The following is a 22030-nucleotide window of genomic DNA, read 5'->3' on the forward strand; positions in this document are numbered from 1 at the left end:
GTAAGTGAACCTTTGCTAAAAAGGTAGTACATGCGCCCGCCTTTTGCCATTTGCACTCTACGAAAATTAAATGACACAGGCAACAACCAACCTAATGCGTGGGGAGAGGGGTGAAGAGTCAGACCAACCTAATGCGTGGGGAGAGGGGTGAAGAGTCAGACCCACACAGAGAAGCTTGGAGTGCTCACAAGAGGCCTCCCCTAAAAATTAACAGCGTGGTAAAAGCCCAAACAAGTTATATACAAGGGAAACATTAGCTAGAGAACGCCTACACCATGAGGTTGGGATGCGGGGGGGTGTTGATAGCACTTGAAGCAAAGATTAGGCTAAATCTTAGGGGAGTAATTGTCAGCAAAGTTTTTTTTTGCAGAGAAATATAGGGAATTGCCAGGTTCCATTGACATCAAGACAAACATTATAGGAGAGGTTTAAATCAGGTAACTAGACAGAACAATCAACTATGCTACTCTGTGCAAAATTCACTTTCACACAAGATCTGGTATGGGCGAGTATCCAGGTCAATGGTGCAAATCATTGTTAGTATACATTTTAGAAATGTGATGGGCTGTGTATGAAAATGGTCTACAATGATGAGGGTAGAAAGAAAAAATGGAAAAAGTTTAGACGAACTGTGACAGGGCTCCAGACTGATCCAGTAATAAAATATTTCACTAAGGGTGCTTTAGTTCACTGTTGATAGCTATGTCGACCACAAAGACTGTTTCAAGGGAAAATGTTCATGGTGTTGTATAATAGCATAATCAAGCCAGTGAAGAAATATAGAACTTTGAAGAGCATATCTATTTACCAGTAAAAGGAAAGAGAAAAATCAACAGACACCTGATGGATCAACATAAAAATCAGCGAACCTCTAAAAATAGCCATTTCCCCTTTTAGAATTCTTATAAGGGAAAGGGCCCAACATCTCAAAAAGCAGGTTTAACAGTCAGGGCCCAAGGTCAGGCTGTGTGTTGATTTATGGTGAAAAAAAACAATCTGTTTCCATTTGCCATTCCTCCAATTTTCAGCAGGGTGCGTGTCTAGTATTGGTTGGTCAAAATCTCTGAATCAGACCCAATCAAGTTGAAGTACTAGTTAAGAAAAGGCTCCTTTGGAGGGAGACATTTGATGGGGTGTCCTTAGATTTAGGTCTTGCTAACACTTAATGGTACTCATTAATTGCGTTATGTTTTTATTTTATTTATTAAGTGCACTATAACCGAGGAGATCTCTTGGCTCTCAACTGCAACATAATGACAATGACGTACTGGGTCAAAAATAAGCTGAAAATATCGTCAGAGACATGTTTATGAGCATTTCTGAACTGTACCCAGTTAGTTATCAGTTGACTGTACCATAAAATATTACATTCGTGACAGGCATGTACAGAAAACATCCTAGACAAAACACCTTTTGTGAAAACAAGGAATATTTAAAGCAGCATTATTCGTGGAAAGAGATTTAGCTTAATAATAAAATAATAATAATAATAGGAATGCTTATAATGCGCCTGGTTACGCACACCGGCGTGTCCCCGGGCTGTAGTGAGTGAAAAGCTACATGACTCCAACTATGCTACAAGCGCCCCTAAATTATTGAAGGAACAGATATGTTTCGAGCTTTCCTCTGAACCTGGCTTGAGTCTATTTAGTCATCCTTTGAATGAGATTGGAGAAGCTTTGCATACAGAGTGGTGGATTATACATAAAAGAATGATTTAAAAAAAAAAAAGACAGATGAAGCATGGCAGTGGCACAAGCCCTCATTCTGGCTGCTTGGTTCTGAAGGACCTGCAATCTGGTAAGGGACTTAAAGCTCAGATCCAGACGGCTACAATATTCTAACTGGGATACTATAAAAGCTTGTACACACAACTGTTCACAATCTGGAGTACATAAGCAACAAGGATTCAATGTGGGAAAACAATTAGCAATGTGGAAAAACAATTAGCAATTTGGAACACAATCGAAGTCGGCATTCAATTAATGAAGAGACACAAACTGAGTGTCCCACATTTACAACTGACACGGAGCTGGGTCCTTCCCGGGCTTCAAAATAAGGGTGATTAACAGCCTCACTCCATGAATACGGCAAAGGGGAATTTCTCATTAAACAATCTCAGCCAGATCGGGATAATTTCATAAGATATCAATGTACAGACCACTATTGGGATTGCCAAGGGTCCTGCGGCTTTCCCTTTTCTTTATTTAAAACTGCAAGTATTTCACTTCCATCTATATTTTGAGTAAGTATTTTTTGGCTAGCTGAGTTCAACTTTGGTAATTGTTTCTCGCAGAGCCACTGATCTACGACATCACCCTCAACCGTTAACTCCTCATTATGTAGGCCTTGAAAGAATTAAACAAAAGCTTGCTCAATATCCCTCTTTTCTTCCACAATTTTGTTACCATCCATAATCTTGCCGATATAATTACGAGATCTATCGACTACTCATGGCGAGTAGTTTACCACAGTTCTCGCACTGGTCAAAATCACTCATTTTACTTGCCTCCCACTTTTGAAGCATAATTTCTTTGGTTTAGAGCCTAAACTTCAACTGTAGATCCTCGAACCTTGCTACTAAGTTTTCTTTCACACCATTGGCCACCTGCCCACTTTTTAGAGCTGTCTCTACAAGTGCTAATTGTTTCTCTTAATCTACCATCTCTCTTTTTTCCGACCTTGCCCATTTTCCGACTTTGGCTGACCTCTAAACGAATGTATGTGCAGTCTGGTAGCTTGTTTACTCTTTGTTGGACTGCTCATTATATACGTTATATTTATAAGTTACTGATCACTGTGTGAACACTTAAGCACTGAGCACCTCTTTAGGTTTCGTCTGCACAGCGCTTCTAAACACAATAGTGCTATGACATCATTTCTATTTACCTCACTCATTTAATTTTTCAAAATGTTGCTATTACTTACCCGCACTATACCAGTAGTAACAGTACGATATAATGCCTTTGTACTTAAATTAGACATAACTTTTTAACAGCATTTCTGTAGCTTATATTGTACAACTACTCTGCAAGCTACAAATTACAACAAAAACAGCTTATCATCCAGTTGAAAACTAATGCATTTACCAAGGCTTGTATAGTTGTAAATGTGGGGTTCCAAAATGTGATTATTGTTCGAGATCTTGCTGCTCCATTTGTTTACTACCAATGTATGTAACAATTTGATTTTGCACAAAGCCAGGCAGTTACAATCCTAGCATTGAAATACATATCCACTGGGCGTTCTTGCCAGCAATCAGACAATTTCTGTTCCAGAGTCTGAGCTGCCTTCAGATCTAGTATATATTTAGAAGGCAGAAATCCCTCTTCCGTAGAACAGTCTACAGTGCACTAGATTCTTTGCTACAGATGCATTTGCAGCCTTTTTTCTGGGTGAAGGCCCACGGCAAAGCGGTTAAAGAGCGCTAAACACAGAAAAAAAAACCATTGCCTCCCGTTGCCTATTAGTTTTTGAATGGTAAAGTGGTACTAATGAGGTGAAACTTTGACCTAAACCGTGTTTATATGAAAAAACAAAAAATATCGAGTAAGGTTTCAACAAAATGTGCTGTATGCCTTTTTCTTGGCGCATAATTTAGTCCACTCTACCACATTTAGTCCTCTCCTGCCACGTAATTCCATTGGCCCCTGATTGAAGACTTTACATATTGGTAGTGAACAAATAGAGCAGCAAGATCTCGAATAATAATCATTTTGAAACCCCTCAATAGACAACAAATGCTTAATAAAATAGTAATAAACATTGGATACAGGTTTTTTTCTTTTTTGTAGTATCACCATTATAGCCGAACATGTATTCTGTGTCTACACAAGTAGACGAGGAGGAAAGCAATGCAACGGAAAGAAAATCGCAGTAAATTTGGTGGTTAAAAAATCATAGCAGGTACACATGTAGGACTTCTTTAGGCTAAATATTCCAAAAGGTGGGGGTGCTAAAGAGCCGGCAGGCTAGATGACCACAGAGGCTGGCAACTGCACTGTTAAAGGCAGCGGCAGAAAGGGGAAAGCCCACAAGGCTACTTTTACACCGGGAGACAGCAGCAATCTAGTAAGGCCTTTAGTGCAGTCACATCAGCCATCTTTTTATAGGCCTCGCTATCCAGAGGATAAGCTGCGCTCGGGCGGCATTCCTAAGGGATCCTAGGACAGCTTGCCTTAACTACTGAGGGGTGAGTTAGAGGGTGGGAGAACTTTGAACCAGGCATGACACGCAACAGGCCTGAGGATGCGGTACCTCCAACTGTTGATACAGAGAGTAATGAGGAAGGGATGTGAGGTGGACCAACGGCAGCACGGTTGGAGGTGTGGTGGGGAGCACCCAGTGCAAAAAGACTAGAGTGATACAGAAAAAAGGCAAGAGGTGCAGAAAGAGGGAAGAAGAATGCAGAAAGAAGCAACAGAAATGCAGAAAGATGCAAGAGAGGCGCTGAAAACAGCAAGAGCAGCTTGCACACCATTAGTACCAATTGAACACCCACATTTAGCAATAACAGGTGACCATTCTAGGTTTGCAAAGGGCCTTCTAACACGCTGTAACACTAGTCGCTACATTTTTTGTAACGTTTGAGTAAGAAACCAGGCTTTTTTTACTAATCTGCAGATTAGGGAGCAGATGATGGATTATGTGGCTGATGCGGAAAATGTATAATTGTGCTAAACTCGGTGCAGCCAAACAGTCGTATGATTCAAGTGGCCCTGCGCATACCTCTGACTAGGACCACAAGTGCTCCTCAGTGATTCTGTTTTTGTCTCACTAAGTTTATAGTTGAGCTTCTATGGAAACGAGGAAGACTAAACCCGAGGTTACCACTCCACAACACAGACTACAATACCACATAATTACTCTCCAAAACACATAATCCCACTCTACATAATTCCTACACACTAAATACCATATTTTCTATCCACACAATTTCACTGCACAACATACCACATAATTCCACTACTCACAACGTACATCCCCTTCACAAAACATTAGTAAAATAACATTTTAATTTACAATGCCAATAGCTCTAACTCTAGCAAATGCGAAACCTATTACATTGTAAACACTTCTTTAACTAGTAGTCGCGTTTGCAGAGTGGTGAAGAAAGGGTGCTCGGCCTCCGCAGCGAATTCCGCAGCGTAGCATTTACAGGAGGTACCAGAAGGGGTTCTTGGACCCCAAAGTCCTTCCGGAGTAAAGTGGACTTAATCCCTCATCCTCTAGTCTGCCAAGAGGCACATTTCCATAGTGGTGGCAAAAAGGGGCATGGTCTCCGAAGACGACTGAGCAATTCTAGTGTGTGGGACTTACTGGAACAAACAAGAGGGGTAATTGGCCCAACCAAGGACATCCTTAGGGACCAACCACCCCTCCTATTACCTCCAATAAGTACCACACAGCAGGATTTTAATTTCTCATAACAGGCCACGACCCCTTTGCCCACTACTCTGCTAACACGCTCCCTGTCGCATTCTTGGATGCGGATTGAAGACCCCTTCGCTGCTGGGGGCCCTCTAGGGGCCAACTAGCCTAACGCGTATCTCCAGTAAGCCCCACACAGTGGTATTGCTGAGAGGTGGACACAGGCCATGCCCCCTTTCTCCACTACTTTTCAAACCCACACCCTGGCATGTTCTAAGTTGGGAGATTAAGTCCCCTTGAATACGGTGGGTCCCTGGGGGCAAACTAGCCCACCAGGTACCTCCAGTAAGCGCCATACAGCTGGATTGCAGAAGTGGTCAGAGGGCACGCCCCCTTTTTACACCACTCTGCAAACGCGTTCAATTAACTAAGCTCCGGGGAGGTGGTGGTCCCCGGGGCTGCGGGAACCCCCGCACATTAATTGGTGATTGCCTCTAGGACCTGGCCCACTTGGGGACTTCTAGAAAACAGGAGAGGGGGTCCTTCTCTGGATTCGCACATCCAGTGTGAATTCGGCAAAAAAAAAAAAAAAAAAAAGAGAAAATATATATATATATATATATTTTTTTTTTAGACCTGGGACCCCCTGGGCAGGCCTAGGGGCCAGAGTGTTTCTACCCTGCCCACTTTTCTTGTTTTTCAACCTTTTTGCACTCTTGCTTGTGGCTTAGTTACCGAAACACAAGATGCCCGCTACCACTTCCTGGTTTGACAGCTAATCAAAGTGAAGCTCGTGCTGTGTCGCAACTCCTCGGTGCTCAGATATCGAAAGTTTTCTTTTTTTAATTTCCCAGGAACTACTGAACGATTAACACCATTTCAAAAAAAGGTCGCTTTCTGAACCAAGAGCTACTTTGTTGCCAAATTTGGTGTAATTTCGTTCAGCAGTTCGGGCTGTAGCCTGTTCCAATTTTTCCTATGGAAATTAACAGGGGGAAACGAGTTTTGGGACCCCCCCCCTTTTTTCTCAGCCCCCGCTTTACGAATCAGCTGACCGGAGTGGGCCATTAGTTTTGAAAATTTCACGAAGATTCATCAAACGATGCCAAAGTTATTGGCTAAACGCTTTAATAGAAACATGGTCCTAACTAACTACCTACTGGCGACCGCCAGAAGGATTTATATACATATACATACACACACATAAATACACACACACATAAATACGCACACACAGTTTTCCATAACAGTTTACCTATATATTGCAGAGAATATACAGCGGCCTTCAGATGTCTCTACAGAATTTCACTGGGCATTTCAAAAGCTATGACATTTTAAATACCTGATTCTGTTCAACTCTAATATGCTTGAGGTTTACTTGAGCTTTTTGCCTTCCCTTCAAAGGTTCCCTCTTCTCAAATTTTAGTATAATCTCAGGATCTGGGAAAAAAAAAGAAAACAAGAAAAAAACACATAATCAATGTATTTTTTTTGTACAAATCTTGGAGTTACGTATTCTATATAAATTAATGATGTATTGAGTTGAACTGTAGGAAAGTGCCCCTTTTTAGGTTTTGCCTAGCGAAAGCTGCGCTCTGCGCAGCTTTTCGCGCAGGCGAAATCCTGTTGAGAACTGTAGGGTGCTTTGGGTCGGCCCTCGTCATTGATTGGCTGGCTCCGTAAACGGAGCCTTGCCATTGGACGAGGGGCCTGTCCGTCAATGCCGGACCAGACACGGGGGCGTTCCTGACATTCTTTGCCTTTTGCCGACGTCACGCGACGCCGGGAACGCCCCCGAGTCTGTTCCGGCATTGCCGGCACCTCCCTTGCTCTACTGTCATCACCACAACACTGCGCCCATTTTATCCCAAGCTAAACACTCGGAGAGGCGCAGTGACCGGGTCTTTGAAGGCCGCTCTCCCAATGAAAACAAGTTTTCTCTCCGAGTCAGCACGAGCAGGAAGACGAGCAGCGCGCCTCCCAGCTGGCCTCTCGCATCAGCATCCAGAGCTGCCCTGCGCGGTGTGTAGCTTCAGTGGAGCTTCAGAGTGCAGAGTGGAGCTTCAGAGTGGAGCTTCAGAGTGGAGCTTCAGAGTGGAGCTTCAGAGTGGAGCTTCAGAGTGGAGCTTCAGAGTGGAGCTTCAGAGTGGAGCTTCAGAGTGGAGCTTCAGAGTGGAGCTTCAGAGTGGAGCTTCAGAGTGGAGCTTCAGAGTGGAGCTTCAGAGTGCAGCTTCAGAGTGCAGCTTCAGAGTGGAGCTTCAGAGTGCAGATTCAGAGTGGAGCTTCAGAGTGCAGAGTGGAGCTTCAGAGTGCAGATTCAGAGTGGAGCTTCAGAGTGCAGAGTGGAGCTTCAGAGTGCAGATTCAGAGTGGAGCTTCAGAGTGCAGAGTGGAGCTTCAGAGTGCAGATTCAGAGTGGAGCTTCAGAGTGCAGAGTGGAGCTTCAGAGTGGAGCTTCAGAGTGCAGAGTGGAGCTTCAGAGTGCAGAGTGGAGCTTCAGAGTGGAGCTTCAGAGTGCAGAGTGGAGCTTCAGAGTGCAGAGTGGAGCTTCAGAGTGCAGAGTGGAGCTTCAGAGTGCAGAGTGGAGCTTCAGAGTGCAGAGTGGAGCTTCAGAGTGGAGCTTCAGAGTGCAGAGTGGAGCTTCAGAGTGGAGCTTCAGAGTGGAGCTTCAGAGTGCAGAGTGGAGCTTCAGAGTGGAGCTTCAGAGTGCAGAGTGGAGCTTCAGAGTGCAGAGTGGAGCTTCAGAGTGCAGAGTGGAGCTTCAGAGTGGAGCTTCAGAGTGGAGCTTCAGAGTGGAGCTTCAGAGTGGAGCTTCAGAGTGGAGCTTCAGAGTGGAGCTTCAGAGTGGAGCTTCAGAGTGGAGCTTCAGAGTGGAGCTTCAGAGTGGAGCTTCAGAGTGCAGAGTGGAGCTTCAGAGTGCAGAGTGGAGCTTCAGAGTGCAGAGTGGAGCTTCAGAGTGGAGCTTCAGAGTGGAGCTTCAGAGTGGAGCTTCAGAGTGGAGCTTCAGAGTGGAGCTTCAGAGTGGAGCTTCAGAGTGGAGCTTCAGAGTGGAGCTTCAGAGTGCAGAGTGGAGCTTCAGAGTGCAGAGTGGAGCTTCAGAGTGCAGAGTCAGAGTGGAGCTTCAGAGTGGAGCTTCAGAGTGGAGCTTCAGAGTGGAGCTTCAGAGTGGAGCTTCAGAGTGGAGCTTCAGAGTGGAGCTTCAGAGTGGAGCTTCAGAGTGGAGCTTCAGAGTGGAGCTTCAGAGTGGAGCTTCAGAGTGGAGCTTCAGAGTGGAGCTTCAGAGTGCAGAGTGGAGCTTCAGAGTGGAGCTTCAGAGTGCAGAGTGGAGCTTCAGAGTGGAGCTTCAGAGTGCAGAGTGGAGCTTCAGAGTGCAGAGTGGAGCTTCAGAGTGGAGCTTCAGAGTGCAGAGTGGAGCTTCAGAGTGGAGCTTCAGAGTGCAGAGTGGAGCTTCAGAGTGCAGATTCAGAGTGGAGCTTCAGAGTGCAGAGTGGAGCTTCAGAGTGCAGATTCAGAGTGGAGCTTCAGAGTGCAGAGTGGAGCTTCAGAGTGCAGATTCAGAGTGGAGCTTCAGAGTGCAGAGTGGAGCTTCAGAGTGGAGCTTCAGAGTGCAGAGTGGAGCTTCAGAGTGGAGCTTCAGAGTGCAGAGTGGAGCTTCAGAGTGGAGCTTCAGAGTGCAGAGTGGAGCTTCAGAGTGGAGCTTCAGAGTGGAGCTTCAGAGTGGAGCTTCAGAGTGGAGCTTCAGAGTGGAGCTTCAGAGTGGAGCTTCAGAGTGGAGCTTCAGAGTGGAGCTTCAGAGTGGAGCTTCAGAGTGGAGCTTCAGAGTGGAGCTTCAGAGTGGAGCTTCAGAGTGGAGCTTCAGAGTGGAGCTTCAGAGTGGAGCTTCAGAGTGGAGCTTCAGAGTGCAGAGTGGAGCTTCAGAGTGCAGAGTGGAGCTTCAGAGTGCAGAGTGGAGCTTCAGAGTGCAGAGTGGAGCTTCAGAGTGGAGCTTCAGAGTGCAGAGTGGAGCTTCAGAGTGCAGAGTGGAGCTTCAGAGTGAAGCTTCAGAGTGGAGCTTCAGAGTGGAGCTTCAGAGTGGAGCTTCAGAGTGGAGCTTCAGAGTGGAGCTTCAGAGTGGAGCTTCAGAGTGGAGCTTCAGAGTGGAGCTTCAGAGTGGAGCTTCAGAGTGGAGCTTCAGAGTGGAGCTTCAGAGTGGAGCTTCAGAGTGGAGCTTCAGAGTGCAGCTTCAGAGTGCAGCTTCAGAGTGGAGCTTCAGAGTGGAGCTTCAGAGTGGAGCTTCAGAGTGGAGCTTCAGAGTGGAGCTTCAGAGTGGAGCTTCAGAGTGCAGAGTGGAGCTTCAGAGTGCAGAGTGGAGCTTCAGAGTGCAGAGTGGAGCTTCAGAGTGCAGAGTGGAGCTTCAGAGTGCAGAGTGGAGCTTCAGAGTGCAGAGTGGAGCTTCAGAGTGCAGAGTGGAGCTTCAGAGTGCAGAGTGGAGCTTCAGAGTGCAGAGTGGAGCTTCAGAGTGCAGAGTGGAGCTTCAGAGTGCAGAGTGGAGCTTCAGAGTGGAGCTTCAGAGTGCAGAGTGGAGCTTCAGAGTGGAGCTTCAGAGTGCAGAGTGGAGCTTCAGAGTGGAGCTTCAGAGTGGAGCTTCAGAGTGGAGCTTCAGAGTGGAGCTTCAGAGTGGAGCTTCAGAGTGGAGCTTCAGAGTGGAGCTTCAGAGTGGAGCTTCAGAGTGGAGCTTCAGAGTGGAGCTTCAGAGTGGAGCTTCAGAGTGGAGCTTCAGAGTGGAGCTTCAGAGTGGAGCTTCAGAGTGGAGCTTCAGAGTGCAGAGTGGAGCTTCAGAGTGCAGATTCAGAGTGGAGCTTCAGAGTGCAGATTCAGAGTGGAGCTTCAGAGTGCAGATTCAGAGTGCAGATTCAGAGTGGAGCTTCAGAGTGGAGCTTCAGAGTGGAGCTTCAGAGTGGAGCTTCAGAGTGGAGCTTCAGAGTGGAGCTTCAGAGTGGAGCTTCAGAGTGGAGCTTCAGAGTGGAGCTTCAGAGTGGAGCTTCAGAGTGGAGCTTCAGAGTGGAGCTTCAGAGTGGAGCTTCAGAGTGGAGCTTCAGAGTGGAGCTTCAGAGTGGAGCTTCAGAGTGGAGCTTCAGAGTGGAGCTTCAGAGTGGAGCTTCAGAGTGGAGCTTCAGAGTGGAGCTTCAGAGTGGAGCTTCAGAGTGGAGCTTCAGAGTGGAGCTTCAGAGTGGAGCTTCAGAGTGGAGCTTCAGAGTGGAGCTTCAGAGTGGAGCTTCAGAGTGGAGCTTCAGAGTGGAGCTTCAGAGTGGAGCTTCAGAGTGCAGAGTGGAGCTGCAGATTCAGAGTGGAGCTGCAGAGTGCAGATTCAGAGTGCAGAGTGGAGCTTCAGAGTGCAGAGTGGAGCTTCAGAGTGCAGAGTGGAGCTTCAGAGTGCAGAGTGGAGCTTCAGAGTGCAGAGTGGAGCTTCAGAGTGCAGAGTGGAGCTTCAGAGTGCAGAGTGGAGCTTCAGAGTGCAGAGTGGAGCTTCAGAGTGCAGAGTGGAGCTTCAGAGTGCAGAGTGGAGCTTCAGAGTGGAGCTTCAGAGTGGAGCTTCAGAGTGGAGCTTCAGAGTGGAGCTTCAGAGTGGAGCTTCAGAGTGGAGCTTCAGAGTGGAGCATCAGAGTGGAGCTTCAGAGTGGAGCTTCAGAGTGGAGCTTCAGAGTGGAGCATCAGAGTGCAGAGTGGAGCATCAGAGTGCAGAGTGCAGCTTCAGAGTGGAGCTTCAGAGTGGAGCTTCAGAGTGGAGCTTCAGAGTGGAGCTTCAGAGTGGAGCTTCAGAGTGGAGCTTCAGAGTGGAGCTTCAGAGTGGAGCTTCAGAGTGGAGCTTCAGAGTGGAGCTTCAGAGTGGAGCTTCAGAGTGGAGCTTCAGAGTGGAGCTTCAGAGTGGAGCTTCAGAGTGGAGCTTCAGAGTGGAGCTTCAGAGTGCAGAGTGGAGCTTCAGAGTGCAGAGTGGAGCTTCAGAGTGCAGAGTGGAGCTTCAGAGTGGAGCTTCAGAGTGGAGCTTCAGAGTGGAGCTTCAGAGTGGAGCTTCAGAGTGGAGCTTCAGAGTGGAGCTTCAGAGTGGAGCTTCAGAGTGGAGCTTCAGAGTGGAGCTTCAGAGTGGAGCTTCAGAGTGGAGCTTCAGAGTGGAGCTTCAGAGTGGAGCTTCAGAGTGGAGCTTCAGAGTGGAGCTTCAGAGTGGAGCTTCAGAGTGGAGCTTCAGAGTGGAGCTTCAGAGTGGAGCTTCAGAGTGGAGCTTCAGAGTGGAGCTTCAGAGTGGAGCTTCAGAGTGCAGAGTGGAGCTTCAGAGTGGAGCTTCAGAGTGGAGCTTCAGAGTGGAGCTTCAGAGTGGAGCTTCAGAGTGGAGCTTCAGAGTGGAGCTTCAGAGTGGAGCTTCAGAGTGGAGCTTCAGAGTGGAGCTTCAGAGTGGAGCTTCAGAGTGCAGAGTGGAGCTTCAGAGTGCAGAGTGGAGCTTCAGAGTGCAGAGTGGAGCTTCAGAGTGCAGAGTGGAGCTTCAGAGTGCAGAGTGGAGCTTCAGAGTGCAGAGTGGAGCTTCAGAGTGCAGAGTGGAGCTTCAGAGTGCAGAGTGGAGCTTCAGAGTGCAGAGTGGAGCTTCAGAGTGCAGAGTGGAGCTTCAGAGTGGAGCTTCAGAGTGGAGCTTCAGAGTGGAGCTTCAGAGTGGAGCTTCAGAGTGGAGCTTCAGAGTGGAGCTTCAGAGTGGAGCTTCAGAGTGGAGCTTCAGAGTGGAGCTTCAGAGTGCAGCTTCAGAGTGCAGAGTGGAGCTTCAGAGTGCAGCTTCAGAGTGCAGAGTGGAGCTTCAGAGTGCAGAGTGGAGCTTCAGAGTGCAGCTTCAGAGTGCAGAGTGGAGCTTCAGAGTGCAGAGTGGAGCTTCAGAGTGCAGAGTGGAGCTTCAGAGTGCAGAGTGGAGCTTCAGAGTGCAGAGTGGAGCTTCAGAGTGCAGAGTGGAGCTTCAGAGTGCAGAGTGGAGCTTCAGAGTGCAGAGTGGAGCTTCAGAGTGGAGCTTCAGAGTGTCGAGAGCAATGCCAATAGCTCTAACTTTAACAAAGGCAAAACCATTGCATTGTAAATGCTTGTTAACATTGTCACCCCCATTTTTTGCCTGGTAACTCTAGTATTCAATTCAAAATATCTTTATTCGATTGTTGTGTGCAATCATAAAAGTACAAGTAAATTACAAATTTACAATTTAAAAAGAGAATATAAAATACAGTAATTCATTGGATTCGTAAACAAGACAATTAAATTTTTAAAGTGCAATTACAATTATAGAAACATTTGTAAAGTGCAGTTATGTAGTCATACGTTTCCTGATAATCATCACATTCCTTAGGTACAAAGCTGTTGTCGCTACAGATACATGATTATCTAACGCTTGCATACTAATCATCGCCGCACGGCAGTGACGAAATCCTAAAACTCTTAAGAATGGCAATAGGACAATTTTCCTCATTTCGTGATACAGTTTACAGAATAAAAATACATGAATGGTACTCTGGGGGGAGACATTATCACAGGGACAACATAGTAGATCGTGCGTCCAGTTGTTAATCATAGGAAAACTGACCAATCTGTGGAAGATATTGAATCTAAAGCGTGAAAGTAAAAAACGCTCATATTTGTTATTTACATAGATTAAATAGGGCTGAATCTTAAAAGTTGATAAAACCAATTGGTGCTGCTGAACAGAAGGTTTTAAAACCTCCACAGCAACCCGGTGAGATTCTAAGAGGGCTAAACACTCCTTTTTCAAATCTTTTCGTGAGATTTCTGAAATATCCAAGGGGTTCGAGAAATATTCCTCTCTCCCAATATCTTTCAAAAAGTTAAAAACATACTTCACCCAAGGTATTTTAGTAGCACCTTCCAATTTCAAAATGTCTGTTAGAACAGCTCTGTTTAAGTGTGTTGCCTCTTGAGTCCAGAGTCTGTGCCATAACAGCACTGGCTCTACTTTGATCAGATCTGAGATGTAACAGAGGCCCAATTCAGAGTGACAGTTAAAATTGGAGGAGCTTTTGGGGAGTGCCAATATATACTTTAAAAAGGAATTTTCAGGAACCTGAATAGGTAATGAATTTGCAAAACCCCAGACCCCGCTACCGTAGGTGGCACCTGCTACACATTTGGCTTTGTATATTTTTATCAGTTCTACAGGGGGTCTGGTCCCTAATTTTCTAGAAAAGATTTTAAGAGCAGCGGTTGATCTAGTGAGCTCAAGTTTTTTCGCAGAGACAGCTTGGGACCAGGTCTCATTTTGGGCAAAAAGTATCCCCAAATAAGAAAAATGTTTAGCGAATTCGAGCTTCTGTCCCGCTATAAAAATTGGCCTCTTAGATTTAATTTGTCTGCCACAATACATAGTGAAAGTCTTAGAAGTATTGACTTTCAGGCCTAACTCATTCATGAAGCGGGAAAAGCTGTCAGCCACCCGCTGTAGACCCACTTGAGTACGTGACATGAGTACAGCGTCGTCAGCGTACAAAAGTGCTGGTGTTGGGTGACCACCTACAAATGGGGGATCCAAGCTGTCTTTGCATAGGGCTTCTTCCAATCCATTTATGTACAAATTAAAAAGGAAGGGGGCCAGGACGCAACCCTGTCTGACCCCACTCCTGATTGGTATTTGGTCTGTGCACTCTCCCTTAAGGCCATAGCGAACGCGGGTCGACGCGTTGCTGTAAAAAAGTTTAAGTTAATAATGTTTAAATCAACCCCTAATTTTTCCAATATCATCCACAGTTTAGAATGCACCACACAATCAAACGCGGCCGAGAGATCCACGAAGGCCAGAAACAAGTTACCTTGTTTGGCCCTCGTGTATTTCCCGACCAGCATCATCAAGTTCAGTCCCTGTTCTACAGTCCCCAGGCCAGAACGAAAACCATACTGAAGATGGACAGAACGGAGTTTGCCTCCGTCCAGTCCAAGAGTCGGTCCAGAATGACTCTACCCGCTATTTTAGTAAAGGAGCCCAGTAGAGAAATGGGCCTATAGCAGGCTGGATCCTGTCTATTTCCTTTTTTATAAATCGGGACAATGACAGATTCCACCCAAGTGGGGAGGAAGTCGGTAGCACAACTGGCATTGAGCACCTGGACCAGAAGGGGCGCCCACAGAGATGGGATACTTTTAAGTAGATCTATGGGAACGCCGTCTGTGCCAGGCGCCTTATCGCCCTTACTTCTACTCAGGGCCTTTTCAACCTCCTCGAGAGTAAAGAACGAATAGTTTACCTGTCGGTGTAGTTTTGCAGCTTGAAGATCTTTCTGGATTCACTATGCTGTGCATAGTGCATATTCCGCAATCTGGTGGTTGGGTCCGGAATCGTAGTCTTTTTTCTCTTTTTTTTTTTTGTCGTAGCCCAGGTGGGCGTCGACGTCCCACCATTTGGTGTACCTTCGGTGACGTCGGCGTGCTTCCGGCGGAAGCTACCACCCTTGGGCGTCATCTTCGGATTCTTTTTTCTGTCTCTTTTTCTTTTGTCTTTGTAGTGAATCCATGGCTATGTTTGTTAACCGTTTTTCAACTATAGTATTTCCTCGTATCATGTAATTGTTCCAACTTGCTTTCTTTTCCATCTGTTTCCACCCTCTTTTCCAGCCTCATCTTTCTGGCGGAGGCGGGTGGGTTCGCTAGTGAATCCAGAAAGATCTTCAAGCTGCAAAACTACACCGACAGGTAAGAAACTATTCGTTTTGCAGCGTGAATCTTTCTGGATTCACTATGCTGTGCATAGATTTTGTAGCGGTTTTCGTTACTTTTGTGGCGGTTGGGTGGAAGATGAGCGTTGGTTGTTGAAAATATGTTGAAGCACTTTTTGCCCTACTTGTGCTTCTTTGTTCATCTGTACATCCACGCAATAGTGCTTAGTGAAAGTGTGCACTGAAGCCCATGTTGCCGCCAGGCATATGTCCTGAATTGGTGTGTTGGCCAGAAAGGCAATTGTTGCTCCTTTCTTCCTGGTGGAGTGGGCCTGTGCCCCTCCTGTTAGCTCCTGGCCAGCTTGTTTGTGGCAGAATGGAATGGTCTGTGCGATCCATCTAGCTATGGTGTTTTTAGTTACTGGTTTGCACATGTAACTGTTTGCGAAGGACACGAAGAACTGTTTAGTCTTCCTGTGTTCCTTCGTTCTTTAAATGTAGTGCATCACAGCCCTTCTTGCGTCTAGGGTGAGGAGCTAGGGATCTGAATACTCTGATTCATGTGGAACCTTGACACCACCTTTGGCATGAAGTGAGGGTCAGTTCTCATCACGACCCCGTCACTGTGTATCTGGATGTAGGGTTCCTGCAGTGTGAGAGCCTGTAGCTCACTCACCCTTCGTAGCGAGGTGATTGCTACCAGAAAAGCCGTCTTCATTGTCAACATTTGCAGTGATGCTTTATGGATGGGTTCGAAAGGTGCTTTCATGAGCTCCGTCAGTACCACATTCAAGTTCCAGGCCGGTGGCGGCATTCTTTTAGGCGGCGCTATTCTTTTAGCTCCTTCCAGGAATCTTTTTACGACTTGGGATGTGAAGAAGCTTCTCCCTGTTTCTCCTCTTGTGTATGCCACAATCGCTGCCAGGTGCACCCTCAGCGAGGAGGAGCTTAGTTTAGCTTTAATTAGGTGCGTGAGGTACCTTAGCACCGTGGATTCCTTGGTCAGTTTCCTTTGGAGCTGTTTCTTGCAACACCATTGAGTGAATCTTTTCCATTTTTCCCCATAGCACTTGCGTGTGCTGGGCCTTCTTGCTTCTCGCAGCACCCGCAGGGTGCTCTCTGGTAGTTTTAGGTGTGCGAATTCTAAGTCCTCAGGAGCCAGGCTGAGAGGTTGAGGCTCTCTGGCTCTGGGTGTAGAACTTCTCCGTTTTCCATGGAGAGTAGGTCTCTTCTTTTTGAGAACTTGTGGGGTGGCCCCTGCGCCATCTCCATTATCTGAGAGAACCAGGTCTGTCTGGGCCATTGTGGTGCCACAAGGATGAGCGTCATGTTGGTCTTCATGCATTTGTTGAGAACCCTGGGGATCAGTGGTATCAGGGGAAAAGCGTAGGCAAATGTTTTTGACCAGCTTATCCATAGGGCATTCCCCTGGGACAGTGTGCCTCTGGTTGCCTGGATGCAAAGTATTGGCATTTTGCATTCCGGTGTGTTGCAAATAGGTCTATTGTTGGGGTGCCCCATTTCCTGAATAGACTCTGTTTCCTGACTGTTGAGTTCCCACTCGTGGGACGCTGAAGTCTGCCTGCTGAGCCAATCCGCTTCTACATTGTCCTTCCCTGGCAGGTGTATGGCTAGCAAGTCTATTTTTAGTGGTATAGCCCATTTCCAGATCTCCTGTGCCAAGTTTGACAGAGGGAACGATTGAGTTCCCCCCTGTTTGTTTATATAAAACATCGTTGTGGTGGTGTCTGTTTGTATTAGCACCTTCTGGTTGTACAGGTGTCTCTGAAAGGCCTTGAGGGCTAGCAACACAGTTTTCAGTTCCAGGTAGTTGATGTGCCTGACTGCATCTGTAGGGCTCCAGAGACCCCTCACTCTGAGCCTGTCCATGTGTGCGCCCCACCCCTTCTGGGATGCGTCTGTGGTGATGGTCACTGTTGGGTTCGGTGGTGTTAGAGGTTTCCCTTCCGTTATTCTCTCCTTGGTCCACCACCTTAGCTCTTCCTGCACCCTGTGCGTTACAACCACTAGATCCTCCCAACTTCCTGTAGCTTGTGACCATTGTTGCAGCCACTCTTGGTGTGGTCTCATTTGCAGGCGTACATTGGGGACCAGGTGTATGCATGATGCCATCATCCCCAAGATCTTGCTCACAGTCCTCACTGTCAGAGCTCGCCCCTTCTGGTAGTGACGTTTCTTCCTCAACAGACTGAGCGTTCTCTTCTCGCTCGGTAGGACTCTGCATTGGACGGTGTCGATCTGGGCTCCCAGGAAGATCTTCACCTGCTCTGGTTCCATCGAGCATTTTCCCCAGTGTATGGAGAACCCCAGGTTTGTTAGTGTTCTTGTCACCTGTTCTGCATGTTCTTTGCATGTCCTGTAACAGCTTGCCTTTACCAGCCAGTCGTCGAGGTAGGGGTACACGTGTATCCCCATTCTTCTTAGATGTGCGGCCACTGCTGCGAGGCATTTGGTGAACACCCTTGGTGCGGACTTTAGGCCGAACGCCAGGGTCGTGAATTGGTAGTGATCCTGGTTTACTGTGAACCTTAGCATGTGCTTGTGCTGCCTGTTCATGGGGATGTGCAGGTACGCATCTTTGAGGTCTATTGTAGACAGGAAGTCCCCTGCTTTTATTTGTGGGATGACCTCTTGTAGGGACGTCATTTTGAATTTTTACGTATTTGTTCAGGAACCGTAGGTCCAGGATGGGTCTTAGACTTTCGTCCACTTTTGGCACTAGGAAGTAGTTTGAGTACACTCCCTTGTTCCGTTCTTTGAAAGGAACTCGTTCGATGGCCGCTTTGAGGAGCAGTTCTTGGGCTTCCTCTTGCAGTAGTTGCAGCTCTTTTCCAGAGTGCTGTCTTCTCTTTGGTTTTCTGTTTGGTGGCCTCTTTTCTAATTCTATGCAGTATCCGTACTGTATGATATTGAGTATCCACTTGTCTGTTATTTTGCTCCACTCCTGGAGAAAAAATCTTAATCTTCCTCCTACCGGTGTTACATGTTCCTTTGTGTGTTGTCCGTGTAGCCCTCTCCTCTTTGTTTTCCCGTGCTCCTCCCCCGGAGGGTTTGGGTGGTGGTGCACCTTCTCTCGTCTGAAGTCACTTAGAGGGTGGTTGTTCACCGCCTCTCCTTTGGCCTCGTCCATTTCCTCTTGACCGAAAGGACTGGCCCCTGCTTTGGTAGTTCCAGCCTTGCCTCTGCTGGCCCTGGTGGCCCTGGTTGTCACTCTGTTGCCCCTGGTGGAAACTTTGGTGAGAATCTCCTCGCTGATTTCCACCTCTGCCGTTCTGCCTCCGTGTAGGAGTGCCCCTTCTCATCCCTCTGAACTGCAGGGCCCCCATGGACCTTGCCGTCTCGTTGTCTTTCTTCAGTTGGGTGAGCTTATCATCAACTGGGGCTCCGAACAGTGTTTCACCGTTGAAGGGTGTGTTCAGGATGTTGTTCTGAACCTCAGCCTTGAATCCCGAGATCCTGAGCCAGGCTTGCCTTCTTTCTGTGATGCCTATAGCCATCAGTCTGCTGGATGTTTCTGCCCCATCCAATGCTGTCTTCAGGCAGGAATTGGAGATGCTCTTCCCCTCTTCCACAGGTGTGATGACCTCTCACGGTATTGTTCCGGGTCCTTGAAGGCTTCCTTCCCCTGGCCTGTGATACTCTTGAGCATGGGCAGGAACTGGCTTCTTGTCTGTATGGGGAGCAATGTCTCGAGCAGGAAGTCTGCTTCTGGCTTCTCCTCTTCCATCTTAACCCCATAGGCTGCTGCCGCCTTTCTTACCACCTCACTGTATGCCCCAATGTCATCCGGTGGTGAAGGCCTCGAGGGGTGTTTCCACCGCCTCCTCCGGGTTTTCGGCCTCGATGTCCTGCCATTCCTGGTCTTGGGCCGTCGAGGAATCTGAGCCGTAGCTTGACTGCTGTTCCCCGTAATCCCCTTCTGTGTAGTAGAGGTCTTCCTCCTCTTCGTGCTCCAAAGGTTCTGGGGTTTTCGGCGGCTCTTCGACGTCGAACTCCTCGGGCTCCTGTACCTCAGCGACGGTCGTTGCCGGCTTCGAGGGGATCTTGTAGCTTCTCATTTTTTCATCGAAATCCTTCCTTCTCTGACGGATGTTCTCCATTTCGGCCTCGAGCCGCTTTCTCTGCATCTCTGCGGCCTGTTCGTCGGCGAGCGTTTCGGCCACCCTTTTCGGCGGCGCCGTCGAAGCTTTCTTTGGCTCCTTTTCTTTCTACGTCGAAGTTGAAGTCGAGGTCGAAGTCGAAGGCCCTCTTTCGGGTGCTTGCTTCGATGACCTTTGCTTTTCGCTGGTCTTCTGCCGCCGGGAGTCCTTCTAGGAGGATCCGCTGGGCTCTTTTTCGGAGGATGCAGCTTCGGTCGTCGATTTGTTCGACGCCGGTGCTCCTTTCGAGGCTTTGGGCTCAGACTTTCGAGAGTCTGCCTCTGGTTTTCGAGGCCCTGTAGGAGTTTTCGGGGTCGTAGACTCTCCTACCTTTTCAGGCGTTTTCTTATCGGTCTCAGCGACCGTGAAGTCATCTGGGCCTTCGGCGATGTTGTCCTCGTCGTCTGTGGAGCGGCCAAGTTCATAAAGCGTCGGGGCTAGGCCCTTGCCCTGCATCGTGTGATCAGCCGTCCTCTGTCTCTCGAACTCGGAGTGTCTTCGGCTTGAAGACGGAGCAGGCGTTGCAATCTCTGCTCTCGTGGTCGATAGGTAGGCAGAGGTTGCAGACTGGGTGCTGGTCCTTCTGTGCGAACTTGTGGTGGCAGTTCTTGAAGAATTTAAAGGGCGTCTTGAACATCCCTGCGCTCAGGGGGCCCCCTGTGTGTGCATTCCTCGAAGTATGCCGAAGATTGAGATTTTCTCCTTTCTTCGTCGTCTCCTCTCTAAAGGTCCTCTTCTCCCGATCTTCTCAGGTCTTCTCAGGTCTTCTTGGTTGAAGATTTGCAGTATTTTCTCCTTTCCTTCTCCAAAACTTCTGGCGCTTCACGCGACGATCCAGACCCAACGGCGGAAAAAAGAATCTGAAGATGGCGCCCAAGGGTGGTAGCTTCCGCCGGAAGCACGCCGACGTCACCGAAGGTACACCAAATGGTGGGACGTCGACGCCCACCTGGGCTACGACAAAAAAAAAAAGAGAAAAAAAAAAAAAAAAAAAAAAAAAGGACTACGATTCCGGACCCAACCACCAGATTGCGAAATATGCACAGCAGCGTGAATCCCAAGATTCACGCTGCAAAAAAGGTCGTTCAGGAGGGGTAGTCAGGAGAGGGGATCAAAGACCCCATATGTTCTTCACCTTCATGCTCTCCTCCCTCGTATACTCTCGAAAAGTGACTGACCCAATCTGTTTCAGGTATTGCTATATCTATTTTTGGCCCCACCTCCTCACTAAGAACAGGGGTTCTCACTGTCTTCCAAAAGCTTGCGCTGTCATTTCTTTTGGAAGCTAAATGTAGAGCCTCCCAGGCTTCTGTCCTCAGGGTATTTCTCCTGTCTCTAATGGCCGTTTTGTAATCTTTCCTCAGTCTGCGGATGTCCTCTGCAGATTTAGGTTTTTTATGCAGCGCCTTTTTTAGGGCTGTATAAGCCCTGGTGCATCTGGAATCAAACCAGCCTCCCTCCTTCTGATTCTTCAGTTGCCTAGTCAGGGAGTTTTTAATTTCGTTTGAAATAACTAGAAAGGATGCAAGGTAAGTTTCAGGTGGTAAATCGGTCTCTAAACATGTAACTATTTCTGGAAAACATTTTTCAACCAACTTTTTAATTATCTCTGCCTCGTTTATCATAGCCCATTTCAAAGTATAACCATTAGTCTTACCAATTGCTAAATCGGCGACTAAGCTGTTACCGACCCTGGCACTAGGCAATAGTGATGGGGTAGGCAACAGGATAGACACACAAAGTGGAAAATGGTCACTCAGTGCTATATCATGAACATTAAAGGAATGGGCTGGTTGCCCCCCCCGCAGCAAAGTTATCTTCTGCTGCCAGAGCATCCCCGCCGAGCGCCACAACATCACACGTGGTTAACATAGCTGGTAGGTGTTTCCCCCCCAATGTCATCTGCGTATTCTTCCATGCAAGGATCAGAATGTGTTACTTCGTGGGGAGACAGCAACAGGGCAGCAGAGCAGCGTGGCGATAGAACTATGCCCCGGGAGAGAAAGCAGCGTGGCAAGGGGCTCGTCGAGCAAAGCGTCAGCAGAGAGTCCACAGCGTCCTGGTAAGTCTGGCAACCCACTCGCCAGTAGGAGCGATGCCCTTTTCAAGCGCCTCCGGGCACGTTTGGGGGCGTGGCCAGCTGAAGGCTCCTGGTTGTTGTGGCGCTATGTTCCCCCTGCTCTGCGGCTGCGCCTGGTAACGTGCGGCGCTTGCGGCGGGGGGGGGGGGGGGGGGGGGGGGGGGGGGGGGGGAGGGGGGACAGCAACAGGGCAGCAGAGCAGCGTTGCGATAGAACTATGCCCCGGGAGAGAAAGCAGCGTGGCAAGGGGCTCGGCGAGCAAAGCGTCAGCAGAGAGTCCCCAGCGTCCTGGTAAGTCTGGCAACCCTAGTAGAGGTGCTTACACCATCTCCAAATAGGATGGCTAGCAATCAGCATACCAAGTCTGGAGGCTTCAAAGCCTTTGATATGTGGCCCCGGCATCCCCCAGATCTGGGAGATGCCACCCACTGCTCTGAGGCCCATTTGGCACCAGGAAAGGCAGGAAATTATGTGAAGTAGGCGTGGAGTACGCCCAGGTTATCCACACCCCTAAGGGGAACTGCCTGATGTGCCATACGCTAAGAAAATTCCACAATCTTAGTGATGGCAGAATTTAGGAAACAGGGACAGGGCTACTCCCACAGAAAGTGGTCATAAAGGGGGCATTCTAACCCCAAGGGTGGGCAGCCCTTTCGCTACTACTCTTCACCCCCCCACACCCTTAAATGTACTATTTTGGGGGCTCCCTGAATCTAGAGCTTCAGATTCTACTGACTGCAAAGAAGAAGAGGCCACTGG

At 48.0% G+C, this 22030-nt stretch overlaps 1 protein-coding gene across 9 annotated transcripts in view; it reads right to left on the reverse strand.

Moving 5' to 3' along the window:
• The window catches only part of TMPO (thymopoietin), a 134510-nt gene that overhangs the window by 36281 nt on the left and 76199 nt on the right, over positions 1-22030 (reverse strand). For all 9 annotated transcript variants that reach the window (XM_078677978.1, XM_078677981.1, XM_078677976.1 and 6 more), the window contains exon 4: positions 6713-6810. In XM_078677978.1, coding sequence (XP_078534104.1) covers positions 6713-6810 — 98 coding nt within the window. The remainder of the gene's footprint in view (positions 1-6712; positions 6811-22030) is intronic.

This window comes from Lissotriton helveticus, chromosome 1_1 (genome assembly GCF_964261635.1).
Source record: "Lissotriton helveticus chromosome 1_1, aLisHel1.1, whole genome shotgun sequence".
Lineage (NCBI taxonomy): Eukaryota > Metazoa > Chordata > Amphibia > Caudata > Salamandridae > Lissotriton > Lissotriton helveticus.